A 21963-nucleotide genomic window follows, 5' to 3' on the forward strand; every position below is an offset into this window, starting at 1 on the left:
ATTCCTGGATGTATCCAGTGCGTGTTTGTACGTATCTACTCACGTATATACATGTATATATGGAAGCACGAGTATATACGTATGTATACGCGTAAACACAATTATATACCTGAAAAGACGTATATACGTACACTTACGTGTATACACCAGTACATATATGTATTAGGGTGGAACGAAAAAAACAAAGTTTTTATTTTCGAATTGTAATAGTGCAGAAAAGTTGCGATTGGTGATGACTTACAAAACAAAACAAAAATTTTTAAAATCGGATAATATCTTCCGATCCCGCAACGAGCTTAAAAATTTGAAAAAATGGAAAATTTCATGTGGTTTTAGCGATTTTTTAAAAACTTTGCTCCAACGTTTGTTTTTAATACTCTAAGAAGGAAAAATTACGATTGCTGAAGCCTTCAGAAATTTAAAAAAAACATATTGAAGTCAAATAATACCTTCTGATCCAGGAACAAGCATGAAAAGTAAAAAAAAAGGAGAATTTCATCTTTTCTCAGTGATTAAAAATAAAATTGTGCTTCTTGTTTTTTTCCCCGTTGTTACAGGGAAAAGCATTTTAAAAAACCTTATATTACACATAAACATTAATTTATTTCTTGACTTCTAAACATGCAAAACTACCATTCTTTACAACAATGAAACATTTTCAAATAATAGAAAGTTATAATATATTTACCAAATTTACAATCCAGTATACAAGTTTTTTAAGTGTTACTTGTTAAAATTAATTTATAATCAGATTTTTTGGAAAATTCGGGTATAATTGATCTAGATTTCAATGTTGTTCTTATGTAGCCATCTCTTGATTTAAATCTACACATTTTGAGTGAAGCCTCCGTCACTAGCTTCACACATCTTTCGACAGCTTGCGTATGGCAGGGGTATAGTTTTATATCCCAGCCGGGTATAGTGCCTGTTGCAATAAGATTTTCAATGTCTTTGTTAGGAACTTTTCGAAGAAATGGTGGAGAAGATAGCTTTGTCGTGTTCCAATTAATAATCTCTTTGTAATCTTCTGCTTCGAAATTTAGAGATTAAATGACAAAGTTTCTAATTCTTTTGCCTTTAGAAACAGACTCCCTGGCTTTTAAGACGTTTTCAAACGCTAGTTCTCTTATGTGCCTCCTTTCATCAAACACCATTGCCATTAATAAGTTTTCGGGATTCGCAAAGAAAGTTTTTCTTTCAATGACAGGGTAAACAACTTGTTTTCGATTGTCAGGTAAGTATCGACAGGTTTGAATTGTTCTGCAAACATGAATGGCACCGTCTGTGAAATTTTTGCGGTTCTTTATTTCAAACCACACCGCCATGTAACATCTCAAAATGAAAGTCGCTATGTCTTTTAACTCAACTGATGGGATCGATACATTTACGTACAATCTAAGGACTCTATTTGCATAAGTGAGCCATCTGGAATGTGAGAGTGGGCTGGGGTCACGATTTGACAAATCAATTGGGCAACTGCCACCCTTTATAGCCTGAAAAATCTATCTCAAGGATCAAAGATATCTAAAAGATATCTTTGATCCTTGGTCAAGCATTTTCAGTTTACATCTGGAATTGTACAGTCAATTGCTTGAAAATCTATTACTGGCAGTTTTTCGTAACCTCTGAGTTGTTCTCCTATTGGTCCAGAAAACAAATTTGGGCCAGTTGTTCCACCATCCAAATGCCGAAAAGGCTGGCGAAAAGGCAACTCAATGAAATGTAATAAACAAATAGCCCATTGCAATGGTCGTCCAATATAAATTTCAAATTGACGAATCGCGGCACTTTTCCACTTAGAATTGTTTTTAGTACCATCGCAACCTACGACGGCTAAATCATCCAGTGAAATTCTTTGTCATTTAGATATGAAACAATGCTATTCACTATGTCTTTGGCTGATCCAGAGTTTGGAGACACGTGGCCAATATAAACGGAATCATGTTCTTTGATAATAGAATAATGCTCTTCTTTCACTGTTCGCCGAAATTGCTTTGATTCAATCTTATCTATATATAAAGTATCATCTTTTCTTCCGTCAAAATAAATACCCCGAACGAAGTCTTGTTTAATGCCACTTTGCAGATCTTTTCTATTTTGGCTCTTTTCTCTCCTAATTTTTTGTCTATCAACAACTTTGGAAGTATCTGTTTCAGTCACTAAGCCAACGTCTTGAAGCACACTGAATGCTATGGCAGCAGTTGCACGATCTGATACGCCGTAACGGTCGCTACTTAGTGCCGTAGTTTTCAGCTTAATCCTCATCTGCCGCCGGGTTTTCTTCTCTGGGTCGGTTGACTTGTAATCATTATCAGTTTCTCTCTTGACTGAACAACTTGGTTGTTCTTTATTTGAAAGATTACATTTAATTTTTTGCGCCACTATGTCCTTAACAACGGAAAAACTCACTTTCGTGTTATTGACTTTTCTAGCTAACTCAAATCTCTCTTGAAAGCAACTTTGAAGTACATTTTCATAAGTAGGGGTCTTATTTGTTGGCAAATCTCTCGGGTGGGCCAAATATAGGGCACTCAAAGGACTTTCTCGCAATTCTTTTCTGCAAAGATGGATTCATATTTGAAACACCTTAGCAGAGCAAATCGACTTCACACGCACATTAGAAACATGGAGAAATACTGATGCCAGCACGACTACTTTATTCATTTAAGTAAGATACCTATAGTCACAAGCCAACTAAAAAGCTCATAAATTCAAGATTATGAGGCGCTAATGGGGCGTATTTGATGCATACACTGTACTGAGTGGCATAAAAAAATATAAGTATCGCGGGAATGAAGGGCCATGTGGACAATTTCACAGGCAGGCTAATACTAAAATATCACATTTGTTTTATAAACAAACGTTCTTCCATTAGTATTTCATACCGAACTTATGAGGATCGTTAAACTAAAATTTAAAAAAAAGCTGAAAAAGGGCTTAAAGTTTACATTTTTTCAAACATGTAGGTTCGTTGCGCGATCGGAAGATATTGTTTTATTTCAAGAAGATATTTATTTTTTGTTTTGAAGTCTTCACTAAACGTAACTTCTCCGTTCCGCCTGAAAAAATGTTTCCGCCTGAAAAAATACATTGAACCAAAAATGTTAAAAATTCGGAAAAAAAACCTGAAATTCTCAACTTTTTCGATTTTTTAGGCCTGTTTCTGGATCAGTAGGTATTATTCGATTTCAATTTTTTTTATATTTCTGAAGGCTTTACCAATCGTAACTTTTCCGTCTTAGAGCTTTAAAAAGAAACATTAAAGCAAAATTTTTGAAAAATCACTAAGAAAACACGAAATTTTCCATTTTTTCAAATATTCAGGCTCGTTGCGGGATCGGAAGATATTATCTGATTTTTAAAATTTTTGTTTTGTTTTATAAGTCTTCACCAATCGCAACTTTTCCGCACTATTACGATTCGAAAATAAAAACTTTGTTTTTTTCGTTCCACCCTAATATGTATACACGAGCATATACGCTTATATACATGTATGCCTTCAGAGTGAATCCAAGTTCTGGAGCAAAAATTTAAGGGGTGTGAGAGGGGAGGATAAAATGCAAAGAATAATAAGGAGCTTATGGTCGCTGACGCGCTACATGCACCCAAAGCCAGAAATTGATGGATGCAAAAAAGGTCACAAATTTTTTACACAAAGATGATTTTCCTCAAAATTTTAGTTTTCAGAAATATTTAGAGCACTTGTTAAAAGTTACGGCCCGTAGTAGTTCGAATACACACATCGCAACAAAGGCGCAGCGACGAATGAAAGTTTTTCAAAAGTCTCGTTATTAAAACACAGAAGTCTTTGTGATTACGATGCCTGTATTACAGCTGCAGGCCGCAAATTTCTTCAATCGCTTTAAAACTTTCTTACGACCTAAAATATTGTGTAAAATTATCTTAGTGTAACAAATTTGTGACCTGTTTTGTATCCATCAGTCTTTGGCTTTGCGTTCATGTAGTGCGTCAGCATTGTGTTTGTGACCATATGTTCCTTATGATTTTTGCTTCTTATCCTCCTCTCTAACACCTTTTAAAAATTTTCCCAAGAGTTTAAACTCACCCTGTATACTTGTATGTCGTATGCTTGTATGTAAGTGTCTACTCGAGTACGTAAGTGTACAAACGTGTCTACCTGAGTATATATGTGTTCGTATACATACGAGTAAGAGCAAGTATATACGTGTGTAGTCGAATGTATATCTGCATAGATAAAAAATACCCATATCGCAGATACCCGTATACGTATTTACTGATGCATTTATGCGAATACGTTTATGTACGCGCCTACACGAGTATATGCGTATGCATACGTATATACTCGTATATTTAACCCTACTTACTGTAAAAACAATACATATTAAGTGAAATTAATATTTAATTTATATCTGCCTTATACTTAACTATTCAGTGACATTAGGAGAACAATATTCGTTAAGCCTAATATTATGACCACTTTACCCCATCTTACTGAAATTGTTCTAAAAAATTATCTAAAATATATTCAGCTAACTGCTAATGAGTAAGCGATCTTAAGACATGTAGGAAGCTTCCTGTGCCGTCAATCTGTTCATAATTCTAACAAACAAAATTTCCCAAAGAAGTTAAAAGAGGTGTTTAGATTTTTAAAATTTTCATATTTACACAAAATATTTTTTTTACCAAATAAAATTTTGCCAGTTTTGAAATTTTGTATTCAAAATGTAGTTTCTAACTCACCGAACCTAAAATAAAATTTTCACATTCATTCGAACATTTATTGCCAAGCTATAGTAATTTATTTGACGTATGACCACTTTACCCCATTGACCACTTTCCCCCACCAGACCCTACTGAATTAAGGTGCAAGACATAAATTATCTACACAATAACTCTATACAATAGTGTTGAACAAATTTTCTTTGGAAATGAAATAGTCATGTATGATATGATTATCAGATACAATTTTTCATGGGGAAAAAAAAATCTGTATTAATTCTAAATTTTTTGTTTGAAAATTCAGAAATTGAATGAATTGTGGAGGAAAGAATATTTAAGTCTGGGGGATGAAAGCACATATTTTCACAAGCCCGTAGTAATGAGGAACTTTTAACTCCACGCAGTATTTTCTTTTCCACTGTTGGATCTATCAATATAAAATCTGTAGGTTGCAAAATCACTGATGTATTCATTTTTGTGAAAACTGCAGCTTACAAAAATAAGTGCATCTATAGTAGTGTCTGTGGCTCTACAAAAGTTTTCATTTTACGAGATTAAGGGTTAGAGTGTTATGTGGTTCTGCTTGTGTTTCTGTCATTAGTATTACATTTGTACCTCCTTTTTACTTCCTTTTACAAAAAAGGAAGTGTTGTATTCACTAGACAAATTTCACTCAAAAATCGACTTAATTTCCATTTTGCTCACCCCTGAATGAATGTTGAGTATTTTTTCCAACCTGACCACACGTGGATAAGTGCCTATGAACGTATAGAAACGTGAAATATCCATTTTGATAGTCCCCGAGTTAATTACAACGAGTTTTCTCGTGACGTTCGAAAGTATGTATGTATGCATGTGCATATGTATGTCGCATAATTCAACAACGAAAAGTCCTAGAAAGTTTAAATTTGGTATGTAGACTTCTAGTGGGGTCTTGTGCACCTTCCTTTTGGTTGCATTGGGGTGTTTCTAAAAGGGTCTTTTGCACCTTTTTGGGGGGAAATCATTGTTAATTTCAATGCAAACTCAAGTGATGTTATAATTTGGAGGGCACTTGGCGATATATTGCCAAGCTTTTGGTCGCCAAGTTTTGTCGCCAACTTAGCGATAAATTTGGCAAATTTTTTTTTTTTTAAATTTATTATTATTTTTTTAAATCTGGTTTTTCAATTTGGTCACTGTTGGTAATATTTATAGAGTTAACTATTAAATCACATTAAAATTGCCCATAATGGGGAAATAACATTAAATTGGTGTAAAAGAAAGTCATGTGATGCACACATTAGCTCGTTTTAATTTTTTTTTTTAATTTGATAGTAAATAATGTTAAATGTAACTGTTAATAAAAGGATTTATTCATGAAACAAAAAGACTTTTTTTTTGTTATTGAAGATATTATCTTGAAAAATCAGCCTTGAATAAAAATGTGTTTGGGGTTGCAGGGGAAACAATAGTTAATGCATATATACCATGTATGATATTGATACAAATTTTCTTGTGTGTGTCTTAAGTTTTCATCAATTAGTGATTTATATAGTGATATTGCTTCACTTGTATTTTTGAATTTATAAGATGAATATGCGTATTCTGATCATATGAATTTTCTTTCTTAAATTTTCGCATTAGGATAAAAATTGCTAGTAATAATGCAGGTTTTTTGTATTATTTTTAAGAATTTCTTAAATGAAAATTTTGATTTGACTATTTATTGCCTTATGAAATACATACCAGAAAGTGTTCAAGGAGGGGGCAATTGATTTAATTTTTTACCCTTATACTAATTTCCAAACCTTCCCCTCCTAACATCATGGAAGATCATCTCAAATTAAGTTCTTTTTGGGAACTTCTATGAATCCCATCCTTCCTTTACCTTAACGTCATCAGTGTTGTATAATTGTTTATTTTTAGACTTCAATTTGAAAAACTTTCCGGAAGAGAGTCTCCCGAACTCCATTTAATGACCACTAAGATGGTCTAATATTTGAGCTTTTGGAATTTCGAAAAACTATGTACAATGTCCCTATCACTAAAGTGTTACGAGATGTGCCGCCAATTGCGTTTTTAAGACTACAATTCAGAAAAAATTTCAAGGGAGAGCTCTCTCTTTTGTAACATAAACGAAGATGGTATGAAATTTTGTTTTTGGAATTTCAGTACCTAAAATATTCCGAAGGTGAGTTCCTGCATCTTGGCTCGAGGAGGGTGCGATTGCCCCCATCGCCCCTCCCTTGTATCCGTCATTGATTGTAGAACTGTGTTTGTTTAAAATCTTTATAATTACTGTATCATAATTATTGTATTATCATTTGTATTATTTGAGTGAGATAATTTTTTGAATGAAATGCATGACTAATAAATGGAAAATAAGTTTACTAATGTTTAAAAACTGAACCCAGGCAATCTTGAGTTTCTCAGAAGGCTTCAGTGTTCCCATCACAATACAGTGTCAAGCCGGTGGAAAGTAAGTTTTTTACATATTGTGCATAGTTATAATTTGTTTTATACATTCTTCAAGAAGTATAATTATTTTTTGAGGAATTAGATTTTCTTAAAAGTAACATTTTCTCTATGTGTGAAAAACTGGCTGATTTATTTTTAAAAATATTTTTTGGACATGGGTTTACCCTTTAATGAGTTCATTAAGTTCAGCATTTTTTAAAATTATACATATGTTTTTAAATTATAAACTTCAAATAATTAAAAAACTATATTTTTCCATGTTATTGAGACATCAGAATTTTAATGTAAAAAATATTGAAAGGTTAAAAAATATTTAATTATATTTATTTTGAAAACGTCACAAATGTAATACATAGCTTGAAAGCATCCTTCATGCTTTCACATTTGTTCACGATTACTTTTAAATTAAAGATTAAATTTTTTGCAATGTCCAGCTGAACATGAAGAGGGGAGGGGGGGAGGGGTAGGCCCGTACTTTCTACAATCAAGGGCGGGTTGATTTCCCGTCCCCCCGAATTTTGGAAAGAATGTGATAATGCATTTATGAATGTCATTTTTTGGTTTTCCCTATTAGAATGCATTAAGTATTAACCTTCTACCCCTGAAAAATTCTGATACAACGAGCCTGGAGGAGACACTTTTCTTAATTAAAATGTTTTCACAATGCATGGGAGGGGTCAATGGAGGGGGGGGGGGATATTTGCAATATAAAAACCATGGTATGCATTAATGATATTAGTATTATTCGTTTATTATCATTAAAATATTATAATAATTACCAAAAAGTAATATTCTACACTTGAATATGTAATCAATATAATATTCCTTTTTTATTTTACATTCATTAAGTTATTAGTAATGTAAAAATTGTATTACAGATTTAAAGTGCCTTGTTAAATGATTTAGTTAAATTCAGAAAAAATAAAACTCTTATTTATGATAACTTAATTTTGTCATTTCTGTAATAAAATCTCTGTTGGCAACTGAAACTCTTAATGCTTAGCAAAACCCTATTTTATTTCTCGTATAAATCCTGCATCAAACTTTGCTTCATAATGAATCTTGTTTTATACTTATATTTTTACCTTATTTCATTTGAACCATATGCTATTTACATTACTTTCTGAATGTTTTAAAAATCCAATCAAAAACAATATATTCTTCAAAAACAATTCATATCCACAAATTATTTGTATGTGTCAAAAACAATTTGTCAGTTGTTAACTAATTTGTTCCAGTTAATGAAAATTTCATGGCATTTGCACAGACAGCAAATATCATATTCATTAGGCTGGTTCAAAAAAGCTTTTTTTCAGCTGGAGTATTTTTTTTTTTACACTTACTAATAGTATTATGTTGTAAAAATTTTAGCTTCTTACTCAAATGTTAAGGGGGTGCTTAATGACCCCTCCATTTAACATGAGCCGTAGCATAAAAATGCCACAAATTTAAAAACATTTCATTTCCTCAGCTGTTTTTTCAAAAATAATGATTTTATTGCAATGTATATGCATTCTAGTGTATATTATGATACGTAGCATTGTTTTTATAGTTCACTGTACTTTTTTAACCCCCCTCCCCATACGTATGAAGTTTGGGGGAGGGGGTTGAACACTTTCAGTTGAAATAGGAAGCTAAAATTCTTCTATTTTATTGCTATCCACAAGTCTAAAAATAATTAAGGGGTGTCCTGTTATCTAGGAGAAACTTTTTTTTACATGTATTTTTGAACCACCGTAAGAGACAGCTTTTTAGTTTTAATTTCTATTTAATTACATCCTGATACTAGGGGATTACAAAAGATCATTTTAGCTTTTTTGAAAACTAGAATATCAAATGTAGAAGAGCTACTTGATTGTTATAGCATAAATTTACAAGGGGTAAAGGGAAAAAATAATTCAGGAAGCATGTAGTTTTGACGTTGGCTTCTGCTAAAAAGTTCTCTCTTTCAATTGAAATGGGAAGCTAAAATTCTTCCAGTATATTAATAAGTCTAATAAGTAGTATTTTTAAAGTCTAAAAATATTGTGGGATGTCCCGTTATCTAGGAAAAACTTTTTTTTACATGTATTTTTGAACCACCCTAATATTCATGAGCTGGAGTCAAGATGTAAGTTGCTAAAATGTAACTATATTTTCAGACCCGTTACCTTCAGCATCACAGGCTTGCGAGGAGTGGATGTGCAGTTTGTGTTAGCGACTTTAGCAGACAGAGACACCCAGTCGTCGTCATGCAGCAGCTCCGTTCTCAGAACGTCAGTCTCGCAAAACACTCAAGTTAAGAAAAAGTAATTATAGTCATTCAATGCGATTGCTTTGTTCTTGAAAATTTAATTTTATAACAGTCTGCTGTTTATCCAACTGCAGAGTAAAAGTTTCTTTCTGTAATGCAGGGGTTCCCTACCTGTGGGTCCCAAATGGTGTCTGAAGTCCTTTTCACAGGATTAGGATATCATTCCTACACTTAAAATGCATTCAAGGTGTCTGGAAACATATAAACTACCTTTACTCTGCTATAGGGCACGTAAAAATCTGGAGACTGCTGATTGGTTGCCGTGTGAGAACATCATCCATCTCCTGTATAGCTTGTTTTGCGCACTCTAATTATTATTTCATTCTCTAATTATTTTATTTCTTACATTCATATTCTTTTCTTAATTATTATTCAAGACTGGTCTTCTAGACTTGATTCGAGGGGAGGGGATTAATTAAAAACATTCAGACGTGAATCCAGAACTTCTGAGGAACAAAATTTGTTCAATAGGTTGTATGGGGGAAAATCATGGCCGACTCGTTTGCATCGACTGACCAATCAGGAGTCCCAAAAGTATTTCAAGGTCCCTAGCTGTGTAAAGGTTGCTTATATGCGTTCCTGACACAGTTTAAAAGTTCATAGAAAAACTATCAATTGTCATATCAATGTGCGGTTTTTGTCATAAGACTTCACAGGTTCAAGAATTTTTTATGGCAATGTAAAAAAGTGTTAACTATAAGTAATTTACATTGGCGTTCGTATCGTCACACTAAAAAGAACAATTCCCATTGTAGTGATGCAGCGACTACTTTTACCAGTGGCATCACTATGGAGGTGCATTTTGCCACGGTTGTCACCCGTCTGGGGGGTGAACTTGCCAGGGGGCTTGCTTGGGGGGGCGAACCCTGAGTGAACTTGCAAGTTTTTGAAAAATATGAAGCTTAAATGCATTTTTATGGCTATAAATTTGAAAAATTTCCGGCGGTAAACCCCCAGAACCCCTTGTTTTTTTTGCATTTTAGCCCACTTAAAATTTCGTTATGACACAAATGTAGTTGTTTCTGAAAATTGCCTGAATTTCATGCTTTCATGTTTACATAAAAATTTGTTTTCCTTTTGCATCGGGGGGGGGGGGGTGACACCACAAATTACCGCCCTGGGTGTCACCCATGCTAGGTACGCCACTGCTTATACTTATAGTTTTGTTCTTTTTTCACTTTTTTTTTTTGGTTTACATTGCCATAAAAAATTCTTGAAGCTACGAAGTATTATGGTGCAAACTGCATATTAATAGACAATTTGTTGTTTTTTTTATAAAATTAAAATGCGTCAAGGACTTTTCAGATACGCTGTATTATTGAGTGGTTTCAAAATTAATATACATATAAGAAAAAAGAGCTTTATTGAGTAGCATCAATCCTTAAGCTCAAGAACCTTTAACACTTCAAAATAGATGTTTCTTATTTCTACATCTATTGTGTCCAGCATAAATTTTGTCATCAAGATAAATAAAATGTCCCAAGCACCTTGAGTTTTCATGTAAAATCTGCCCAAGATTTGTTCACAAATATATTTGGGGTTTCCTGTTTAGTTGGTTAAAAAAGGGGTTGGTAAACTGAAAAAGGTTGGGAACCACTGATGCAATGTATCATTTAAAATCTGATAATATTATTAAACCATTGCATATCTGATCAATATGCAAAGGTTTAAAAAATTTTATTAGCTCTGGTAATGACGACCAAGTCCAGAGTAATGTTGAAATATTTCCCTTCAAAAATGAATAGTCAATGTTATGAGGTAGAATAGCATTTTTACTAAGAGCAAAAAAAAAAAAAGCTGCAACTGTTTATACCTAAGTAATTGTTAGAGGACTTATTTTTTCCAGATTTATTACGAGACTTACTATATTAATAACTAGCCGCCTGCGGCGACCAGCTGGTTCGCCTTTTTACGCAATTCGCCTTTCTATGCAAGCAGCCACTTACGGCGGCTGTTTGGCTAACTTGTCATTTACCTTTTCACTTCAAGTTTGCCGCCTTCGGCGGCTGTTAAAATAAATTTGGCAGCAGTATTAATCAATCCATCTCTATCTTTTTTTGTGCCATTCACATTTTTACGCCAAGATTGCCTGTTTCGGCGGCTATCTACCTTTACGATCTATCTCTAAATTTTCTTATCCATCTCTATTTATTTTAACCTACCCGGCCATTTCCTAATAAAAACAAAAAGATCACTCAAAAACCGCTTTTATTTAAGTAGAGCAAAAAAAAAAAAAAAGTTATCTCCAAAATTCCCCGTAGTGTGCAAGTAGCATTTGATAAAGAAAAAAAAATCTCGCTGTTTTTTATTGAATTAAATGTGCACAATGAAATGTAATGTAATATAGAGAGATACAGCAAAACGTCCAGGTGGGGGGGGGATGGAAAAAAATAAATGCAATCTCCAAATAAAACAATAAAAAGGAACGAAAAAAATCAAGCGCTGCCGGAAAAACACGTGGTCAACACGTCATAAAATGTAGAAATAAGCTATATCGTAAAAAAAAAGATTAACATTGTTTGCGATTAAGATTCCATCGTAAATATCGAATCGAAATCCAAGTAGTGACGTCAGAGGCATAAAAGATTGAAGAACGCTTTCTTCGACCGATGCGTGGAAAGACATAATGTGTTCAGTATTAAAAAAATTGTAAAAAAAAAACCATTGTGTATTTTTAAGAACTTTTTACTTCTAAAGAGGGCAAAATGTTTTTACTATTACCAACTTAAATTTCAGATATCAGGCTTTGATACTTCTCGCAGAATGATATTAGAAAAAAATAAAACCCAGGAAAAAATGCAAATTAAAGGTTTTTTCAAAAATCCATAAAAAATACAAAAATTGCTCTATCTTCAAACTTTTTTCATTCATCATATTTAAAATTAAATTTCCTACACTATGGTAGGAAAAATATTTGTGTGGAGCGATTGGTTCGGGGTTTGTGAGGCAAAAAGTACTAAAAAATGCAAAAAAACACATAAAATATTAAATAACTTTTTTTCTAATTAAAATATCAAAAATCGAAGCCCGAGGTGCACATCTTCGGCAAAAACTGCACCTGTATACCAAATTTCATCTTTCTGGGCCTTACCGTTTTCCCGGGAAGCGCGCCACACACACACACACTCAAACATCTTATTTTATTATATGTATAGATAATGGATTAAGTATTGGGTTTAAAAAAGTTTTTAATGAACATGTCATTGCAGTATTTGTATACATTGCCTTCCAAATGAATTGTTTTATTTGAAACAGCTGTTTTAATTTTATTATTGCAAAACAGTGCCACTTAAAATCTTCTTTCATAAACCCGCATTTTTGACAAAACTTTGGCAAGTATTTTAAAGAAGTAAGAGTTTACAGCCTAAATTAAAGCTACATGCCTATAATTTTAAGATTTTAGAGCAATAATATACAACAATAGCAATGTTGTATTTGCCTTTATTGTTACAGATTACGTATTTTTTCATACCATGATCTTCAACTTTGTATTAGACCTATATGAGACAAAACATAAAATTTCATCTGATTGTGGGCAACTGTTTTCTGACAATTGGAAAACCATGCCTCTATGTCGGAGCTTAAACTGAAAAGAAGTAGAGCAATTTCGGGGTGTGCTAAATAGGATCAATGCCATGCCCCGATTTGAAAGAACAAGTTTTTTTTCTGGGAGGGGGGGGGGATGTTTGTAAAAGACCTTTTTAAAATTTTTAATTCAAATCTTAGGAAAATACTTTTATAAAAACTTTTTAACGTTGTACATTATTTTTAAGATTCAAAATTTAATTCATGCATGCAATCTATGGTTCTAAAAATGCTTCTCTGTTGAATGTAACATAAAAATACGTTTTGATTTGTTTTACTGTTTTTTCAATGTCCCTTTTGCAACATTAATAAACTTCATTGAAACCCAGGTCCATTTAAAAGGTCAACTGCCCTCCTGGTTTTGAAAAATTATTTTATTTTTACATATAAGAGGGTGTGGTTTTTTCTATTTTCCGATAAAATTGCATTGAGTATTGACCCTTTGCCCTACTGGAAAAATTCAAAATGACAGGCCTGTTGAAACTTAAAGATTATCTTCTGAAAATATTTAATACTACCATTTGTTATAAAGGTTTATTCTTATTTTTTATTTTTAGGACAATAAAAGGCGGAAACAAAAAATTGCCGGAGAACGAAACTGTTTCAATTCACCAACAAGCTTCAGCAAATAACACATTACAAAATGCTAATTTACCTAAACTAATCTCTTTGAGTGATGATGATGATGATGAGTCATTACTAGAAGGAAATCTGGAACTTAACAATGATAATGTGGAAGATGTTGTTCCTTCAACTCCACCTCACAAAAAGGTATGGTTAATTTTTCACAGATCATGGATTTCGGTTGTACGGGGAAGCCTCCTTTGATGGACACTTCTAATTAGCGGACATTTTTGTGCATCCCAGTCAGGGTTGCCAGATTTAAGAACAGTAAATACGGGACAGACTTTCTTGGAGTAAGAAGAGAGGAGGGGGGGGGGGTGATATTTTTGAGATTGAGGGCAGTTACTGGGTGTATTTTTAAGGGGTGATACAAAACCATATTTAAAAAGCTTTCGGAAGATTCCTTTCAGCATGGTTATGAGTGAGCACATTTTTGGAGGAACTCTAACTCAAAGAATAAAGCGAGCAACAGAACGGAGTTCAGTATTCAGATCGACGTTCATAGCAACAGTTGCTAATTTGTTTTTTACTTGCGTTCGCTATACAGACCCCGAAGAGTTCCTATTTTTCCTACTTTTTCCTACTTTTTAGAGCTCTCTCCTTATTTTCCTACTTTTTCCTTTTTTTTCCTACTTTTTCTTTCTTTAGTATAGCACTTCTAATTGTGCATTGATTCTTATTTTAACAATGCCACACCGATAATTTTCTACATGTTTCAATTTGGAAAAGCAAAAGAAGCAAGCAGATCCTGAGCTTTTTATTGACTGGCTACATTAAATTCTGGAAGGAACGCCGCGGCGGCGGCGTTTGCGTGTTTAAAAGTTAAATTTTCGTAAGTGACTTTTTTGCCGTTGCGTCGTTTATGATCGACTTTTCTTTTTATCGCCCCGACTTCATTCCTACTGTATTAACGAAACTAAAAAAAAATAGATACTGGCACATTCTGATGCAATTATATATTATTTACCCGTCAATTAGAAGCTTTAATTAAAGTAAACGGCCGACTGTTCAAAAAATGCAGGAAGAACCAAATTTCCTATTCGCCAATTTTTTGTATGATTACAAGTGAATTGGAGCTCTATTTAAACAGAAAGGCAATGTAAAACCTTAAAAGGAACATAAGGAAGCAAAAAATGAAAAACTTGTACACTGTATATATTTTATTGATGTTAGTACAACATAAAAGCGACAGATAACAGAAATTCGCAAAAACGGACCACTTCAAAAATAATCGCGGAAACTAACTTTTTTCGTACATAAATATGATTATTCTTCATTCTAAATCGTAAACATGATTATAAATTCCATAAAATTTCATTTTCTTTCCTTGCAAAGAGTGTATTTGCAAAAAAAAAAAAAAAAAGCGGCAAAACTTGGATGGGCAAAACGTTTCCTATTTTTGGAGAAAAATCGGAAATCAATTTAAATGCGATATTTTGTTTTTATTTCTTCTTATTTTTAAAAGTTGGGGGATAGAGTCACAAACTAATATGTAATTTTTTTCTTTTTAATGAGTATTTTCTACTCTGATATATCATCAATATCTAGGAGTTGCTCATCATTTTTATGCGCTGTGTTTATGACAATGCGACATTTCTGAGCATTTAAAATTTTTTGACAGACTCTTTCTCTTGTCGGGGTGCGGCAATTATACCGATGCGGCGTATCTACTGTAAGCAATTGTACTTAGTGCGCCTGACCAAAGGGAGGGGGGGGGGAGAAAGATATATATGCAGGCATTTGATGCCAGGTTCTCCCCTTTCACTCTTAACTTCGTGAACAATTTACGAATGAATATTTTTGTTGTATGGTGAGGATTGAGATAAACTACATGCCTTCCCTTTTATGCACAGAGATACATTAGTAACTGATCTTTGTCTTTGATAAAAATGTTATTTTTACCATGAATGGATGTTTCCTTTTTACTTCCTTTTACAAAAAAGGAAGTATTGTATTCGCGAAAAAATTTTTACTCAAAAATCGGCCTTCATTTCCATTTTGCTCACCCCCGAATGAACGTAAAGTTTATTTTTCAACCTTACCACACGTGGATATACGCCTAGGAACGTACAGACACCCGAAATATCTATTTTGACGATCCCCGAGATAATTACAACGAGTTTTCTCGTGACGTCTGTATGTACGTATGTATGTGTGTATGTATGTCGTATAACTCAAGAACGGTATGTCCTGGAAAGTTGAAATTTGGTACGTATTGTAGTAGGGTCTAGTTGTGCACCTCCCTTTTTGGTTGCATTCGGATGCTCCAAAGGGGGTCTTTTACCCCTTTTTGCGGGGAAATCATTGCTAATTTCGATGTAAACTCAAGTGGTGTTATAATTTGGCTCACACGTGGCGATATATCGCCAGTCTTTTGGTCGCCAACTTGGCGACAAATTTGGATTTTTTTTTTTAAATTTAATTTAATTTTATTTATTGAGCAATCACGATTGCTTATTGCTTTCATTTGACTGTTTTTGACGTTCCTTTGATTTTTCCCACCGCCACCCTCTGCACCATCACCGTGGACAGGCGGGCTCCTCACGATGCTGCACCTATAGCGAAAGCCCTCTCCAGGTTGCATCCATGTCCTACACACACGCGCATACATACACAACTACACACACACACGCGCACATACACAAACACATACACCTATACACACATACACCTACACACACAAACACATACACACACAAACACACACGCATACAAACACACACGCATACATACACACACATACACACAACTACCCACACATTCATGCCTGCACACAGACACAAACACATATGCCGACATACACACACATACACACAACTACCCACACATTCCTGCCTGCACACAGGCAAAAACACATATGCCTACATACACATACCCCCCCACACCCATACACATAACCCCCCCACACCCATACACATACCTCCCCACACTTATGCCAGCACACAGACATAAACACACATACCCCGTACACACAAACACCCCCCCACACACAAACACACACGCCTACATACACACACTCGTGATTGCGAAAAACATAATTTGAATTCAAGATGTCAAAATTCAAATTATTATTATTATTTTTTTTTTAATCTGGTTTCAATTTGGCCACTGATGGTGATATTTAGAGAGTAAATTATTGAATCACATTAAAACTGCCAATAATGAGAAAATGACATTAAATTGGAGTAAAAGGAAGTCATGTGATGCACACATCAGCTCGGTTTTTTTTTTTTTTTTTTGTGACAAAAATTTTGGAACAAGAAGAAGGTAAAAATTATCAAACCATTAAAACAATATTCGTTTTTATTGCTTGATTAAAATTAGAACTGGTCCGTCACTTTGATCCCCCCCTCCCCCCGGAGGTGGCTAGCGAAGGATGTATACTGAATGCAAATTTTATCTGAAAACAACAAAAACCGCACAAACTTGTATAGCTAAGCATTTATTTTCCAAAGCCAGGGAGGTGAGAAATTGACCCCCATAAAAGACGGCCTGAAGCAAAAATGTATGTTGAATGCTAAAAGTACATAACATAGTACAAACCCTTTAGTTGACTTATTTCGTTATTTATTTAGTTTAATTATTTTATTATAAATTTTATGTCCCATATTTAAGAGCACATATATTTTAGTTTTGCATTTTCAGTCGTTTTCCTTTTCCTTTTTTTTTAAACAAACATCTACCTCTGTTTATGCAAGAATGTATGTCAGCTGCTGATTATTTTTAACTAAAACTAATTTAATATTTGCTTTGCTTTTGTATCGTAGTTTATGATAACAGGAGTTGAAAGTGTTGGTATTTTTAAATGATAAATGGATGCTCTCGAAGGGAATGTTTTCGTTTTTGACAAAACAAATTTTTAACAAAAAAGGTTTTATTGCACCAAAAAAGAGTTTTATTATTATTATTATTATTATTATTGGTGGTTTTTTTTTTTTTTTTTTGCTATCGCTGTACTGCATTTTATTCTTTCACACTTAAAAATTTTATTACTGTATTGTTGAAAGATGTTTCTTTGGATTTTATTTTCATATTTTTGTAATTAATATCTTTGTTTCCACCAGTTTATTTTTCATACTAATGATTGTCAATCGTCTTGACGTGTGTGTAGTCCTATCTCTTCCTATTTTTTTCCTACTTTTTTAAGTGATTTTTTTCCTACTTTTCCTACTTTTTTAATTTTTGATTCCTTATTTCCTACTTTTTTCCCTAAGAAAACCACTTCGGGGTCTGGCTATAACACCAAGGGTGCAATCGAAAAATTTTCTTGTTCAATGTGACTACTTTATCTGAAATAATAATGAAAAGGAATCGTGGAAAAAAACTTGTTTTTTAATGCCACACCATCCAATGGGGAAATCTGAATGAGTAAAATTATTTTGATATACTATTGATAAACATGTGGATTTTACGATGGATCAGACATGGAATTAAATCTTACATTTTTAACGAGCTAAAAGAAGGTAACAAATACAAATTAAAATTCAAACTCTTAACAGGGTATTAAAAAATCCCCATTTTTGAGTCTTAAAATTGGGATGCTTTGAACAAGAAATTTAGCCAGCAGAAAAAGCCATTTTTGTACTACTGTCATCCATGATCATTAAAGACCATAAATTTTGTAGTTTTCTAGAGGAGCAATTTTTTTAAAAAATGTTTTTAATTGTTTTGTTTTGTTTTTATTTATTTATTTATTTATTTATTTTTTGTGGCCACCGTGCCGGAAATGATCAATAAATCAAATAAGAAAAAATGAAAGAAAAGAATTAGTCAATGAGAAATGACCCCATTTTTTGTACAATTATTACAGGACTAAAATCAAATAGCAAATATGGTTTTTGAAGACATAGGACTGATCCGTATTATAATACGGATCAATCCTATGCCTTCAAAAACCATATTTGCTATTTGATTTCAGTCCTGTAACAATTCTTTTCAAATTTTTATGTGTCTTTAAGTTGTTATAAAATTCATTGCAACTTACGTTTAATGAATATAGCCACAATAAGTTCTGCTTTAATTAACTGAACAGAACATCTATTTGTACGTCAGTTCACTTCAAATTCAGATACGAAAATATTCATTCAACAAATGAATAAGATGGTAGAATGCTGAGCCAAAAGGAAAAAAACTTTAAAAAGATTTACTTTGTGTTGATGAAAACTCATTGTACAGATATAGATCATCTACTAATACTTTATTTTCAAAATGTTACTGTTCTACAATGGTTGACGAATCAGAAAACTGTACTTTAGCCATTAAAGTCATTGGTCTTAAAGGCAAAAGGGGATTTTTATCTGTGAAATTAAATCACTTTCTTGGGTAATCACAGTTGTTTCAAGAAATTTCTGGTATCCTTCAGTCAGACTTTGTACATTTTTACCGTTCAGACAGACTTTTTCTATCGTCTTAATGTTTTAAGGTTTTAGTGACGAACGATCCATAAAACTTATTTTTCAAATCTGCTCTCTAGCTACTTTAAAAAAATAGTCACATGATTTTCTTATCAATCTTTATTTCACATTTGTTGTTTTACTTCAATTTTGTTCCATTGTTCCCTTAAAAAAATGTCTCGTTGTGTGAAATATTGTTATTAGCTAGAATACGGGACTTTAGCCATCCCGTATAGAAGTTCCCCGGGATGCGGGACAATTTTTCAAAATACGGGAGCAGGGGCGCCGACTTGCAAAAATTATTGGGGGGGGGGGGGGGGGGCTAAACGTCACCGGTGATCCAGAGGCTATGTAATCCCACGGACCCCCCCCCCCCCCCCCTCCCCGCCCTTTTCCAAAATAAATAAATAAATAAAAGTTTAGATTTTTGAGCTTTGAAAATGCCAATTTACATATTTTCTGATTTATACAAACAAACAATATGTGGCAAAGCATTTTCAAGGTCAATCTAAGAATTGGTACGCAAATTTTCCGGTTCAGTTAGATCATGTCACTTGTCTTCAGTGAGGGACATTTTTAAAATTCTATATTGAGGGAAGTCGTCGTGCAGTGTCCTGGCTAGGCATTGATATAATGTAGGACACTTGACTTGCATGGAAGGGCACTCCCAGTGGCGCCTACCCACGAAAAATTGGTAGGGTGGGGGGGGGGGGGCATACCACAGGTCTAACCCCGGGAAATTTTCTAAATTGGAGATGGAAAAAGTAATTTTTACAGTTTTTTAAGCAATTTAGAGCAATATATTATCAACATTGGAATCCCGAAAACTTTACTCTTGCTAACTCGACACACGTTTTGGCTTTGAAAAAAAAACACTTGTACGGTATTTTCGTAAAAAGTTAATTTATAGTATAATAATTTTGTTTTTAGACTATTGCAGAACAGTGAATATATATCTATAAAAAGATTCAAATTATATTTAAATAAATCCCAAATTATCATTAAAAAATAAATCATAAAATATTGCTGTCGCACTTGAATTAATAAGTGAAATAGGTAATTTAAGCTTGCTTTGAATAAGGCTCAGAATTCATTAAATAAAAATAATATCCCAAAGTTAATTTGTTTAATATTAGTTAATAAAGTTAATATAGTATGTAAATAGCCGATTTTTTATAGAGTCTTATAACCTAAAAATATTTAAGTATTTGAAAAAAAAACTAATGCAGTACTATAGTAATACGGGAATAATGTAATAGTAGGTACTAATGTTTCGAAATTTTAATCTAACATTGTGTATGTAGTTAATTCTCTATTTTACAGAGATTTTTAAAGTTGCTCTAAACACCAATAGAAGGGTGTTTTTAGTAAGGTGCTGGGCTGTCTTTAGAAAAATGCAAATGTCAACCGCCTGACTAGATTACTGAATTTGAAGTCGTTGACGATTTGTCAAATATTCAATTCATCCAAAATATCTTGGTGGTTATGAAGAACAGCCAAATTGTTCAATCGCTTCTCCTTTTCAGTAAACCTGCTTTTTACTGTAATAGTTGTTTAAACTCATTACGAAATGCATTTTACAAGGTAACTATCTCCAAACAACTAAAATAAAAAATACTAAGACAAATTTGAGTTTAGAAAGCATTAAATAGTTAATAATTTTCTTAAATTATTGGGGGGGCTCGGGCCCCCTCAGGCCCCATGGAGTCGGCGCCACTGTACGGGAGGGACTGTCCCTTGAAACCCGGGACGCCTGGCAACCCTGATCCCAGTCCCTCGATATAGGTTGTTCCATAGGGTGGTTCAAAAATACATGTAAAAAAAAAGTGTCTCCTAGATAACAGGACACCTCTCAGTATTTTTAGCCTTGTGGATAGTAATATACTGGAAGAATTTTAGCTTCCTATTTTAACTGAAAGAGGGTGCTCAACCCCCTCCCCCCAAACTTCATCAGTATGGGGAGGGGGTTAAAAATACATTGAACTGAAAAAACAAGGGTACATATCATAACATACACGAGTAGTATGCCTTATACATTGCAATAAAATCACTATTTTTGAAAAAACAGCTGAGAAAATTAAATGTTTCTTAATTCGTGGCATTTTCTATGCTATGCCTAATGTTAAATGGAGAAGTCATAGAGCACCCTCTTAAAATTTGAGTAAGAAGCGAAAACTTTTATAGCATAATACTATTAGTAAGTGTAAGGAACAAATAGGGGATGTCCTGAACTGTAGCTGAAAAAAAGTTTTTTAAACCCCCTCTCCTTTTTCAACACTTTCAAAATAAAATATGAAGTTTCAGAGTGCCAGTCACTATTTTTCACTTGTTAAAATTCATAAGTTACTCAATAAAAGTGCGTAAATTTTTTGACAATTTTCTAAACACATTTTTATTTCTAGTTTCGTTCGATGTTTCTGGGTTTGTCTCAAGCAACATGCGTCTCCATGATGCCCGAGAACGATGAAGTGCTCGTTGTAGACAGCGATGAAGAATTCTTGGACTCTTAACTCTGCTGAGAATTTGACATTTTTAACTTGTGTAAAAGATCTTTAATACCTTTACAGTTGAAAATAATGCAAATGGTGCCTCGAAATGTGATATTGATGTCATTGTGTATCACTAGGCTGTCGTTCAAGAACGAAAATACAGATTTTTTTTATCTTATTCATGAAGAGTTATTTTTTTACTAGCCGCGTCGCCTGGCTTTGCACGGTCTACTTCGAAAAGAAAAGTTATGTCAAGTGACATGTGTTCAACAATCAGGTTTCAACCAGAAAAAAAAAAAAAAAAAATCAGTAAAATTTTGTGGCAGATCGAAGAAAAATATCCAAAAAGGAAACATTTTAAATCCCCCCCGATTGCGGGAAAAGACTGAAAACAAGAACCAGAATTTTAGTTGTTCAT

General features: G+C 33.4%; 1 protein-coding gene across 1 annotated transcript in view; it reads left to right on the plus strand.

Annotated features, from left to right (window-relative positions):
• LOC129220074 (cell cycle checkpoint control protein RAD9A-like) overlaps nt 1–21703 on the plus strand; it is a 56704-nt gene extending 35001 nt beyond the window's left edge. Inside the window, exons 8-11 of the mRNA XM_054854411.1 lie at nt 7098–7162; nt 9303–9449; nt 13597–13810; nt 21459–21703. Coding sequence (XP_054710386.1) covers nt 7098–7162; nt 9303–9449; nt 13597–13810; nt 21459–21566 — 534 coding nt within the window. The 3' untranslated portion in view covers nt 21567–21703. The remainder of the gene's footprint in view (nt 1–7097; nt 7163–9302; nt 9450–13596; nt 13811–21458) is intronic.
• Nucleotides 21704–21963: the final 260 nt, after the last annotated feature.

This window comes from Uloborus diversus, chromosome 4 (assembly GCF_026930045.1).
Source record: "Uloborus diversus isolate 005 chromosome 4, Udiv.v.3.1, whole genome shotgun sequence".
Lineage (NCBI taxonomy): Eukaryota > Metazoa > Arthropoda > Arachnida > Araneae > Uloboridae > Uloborus > Uloborus diversus.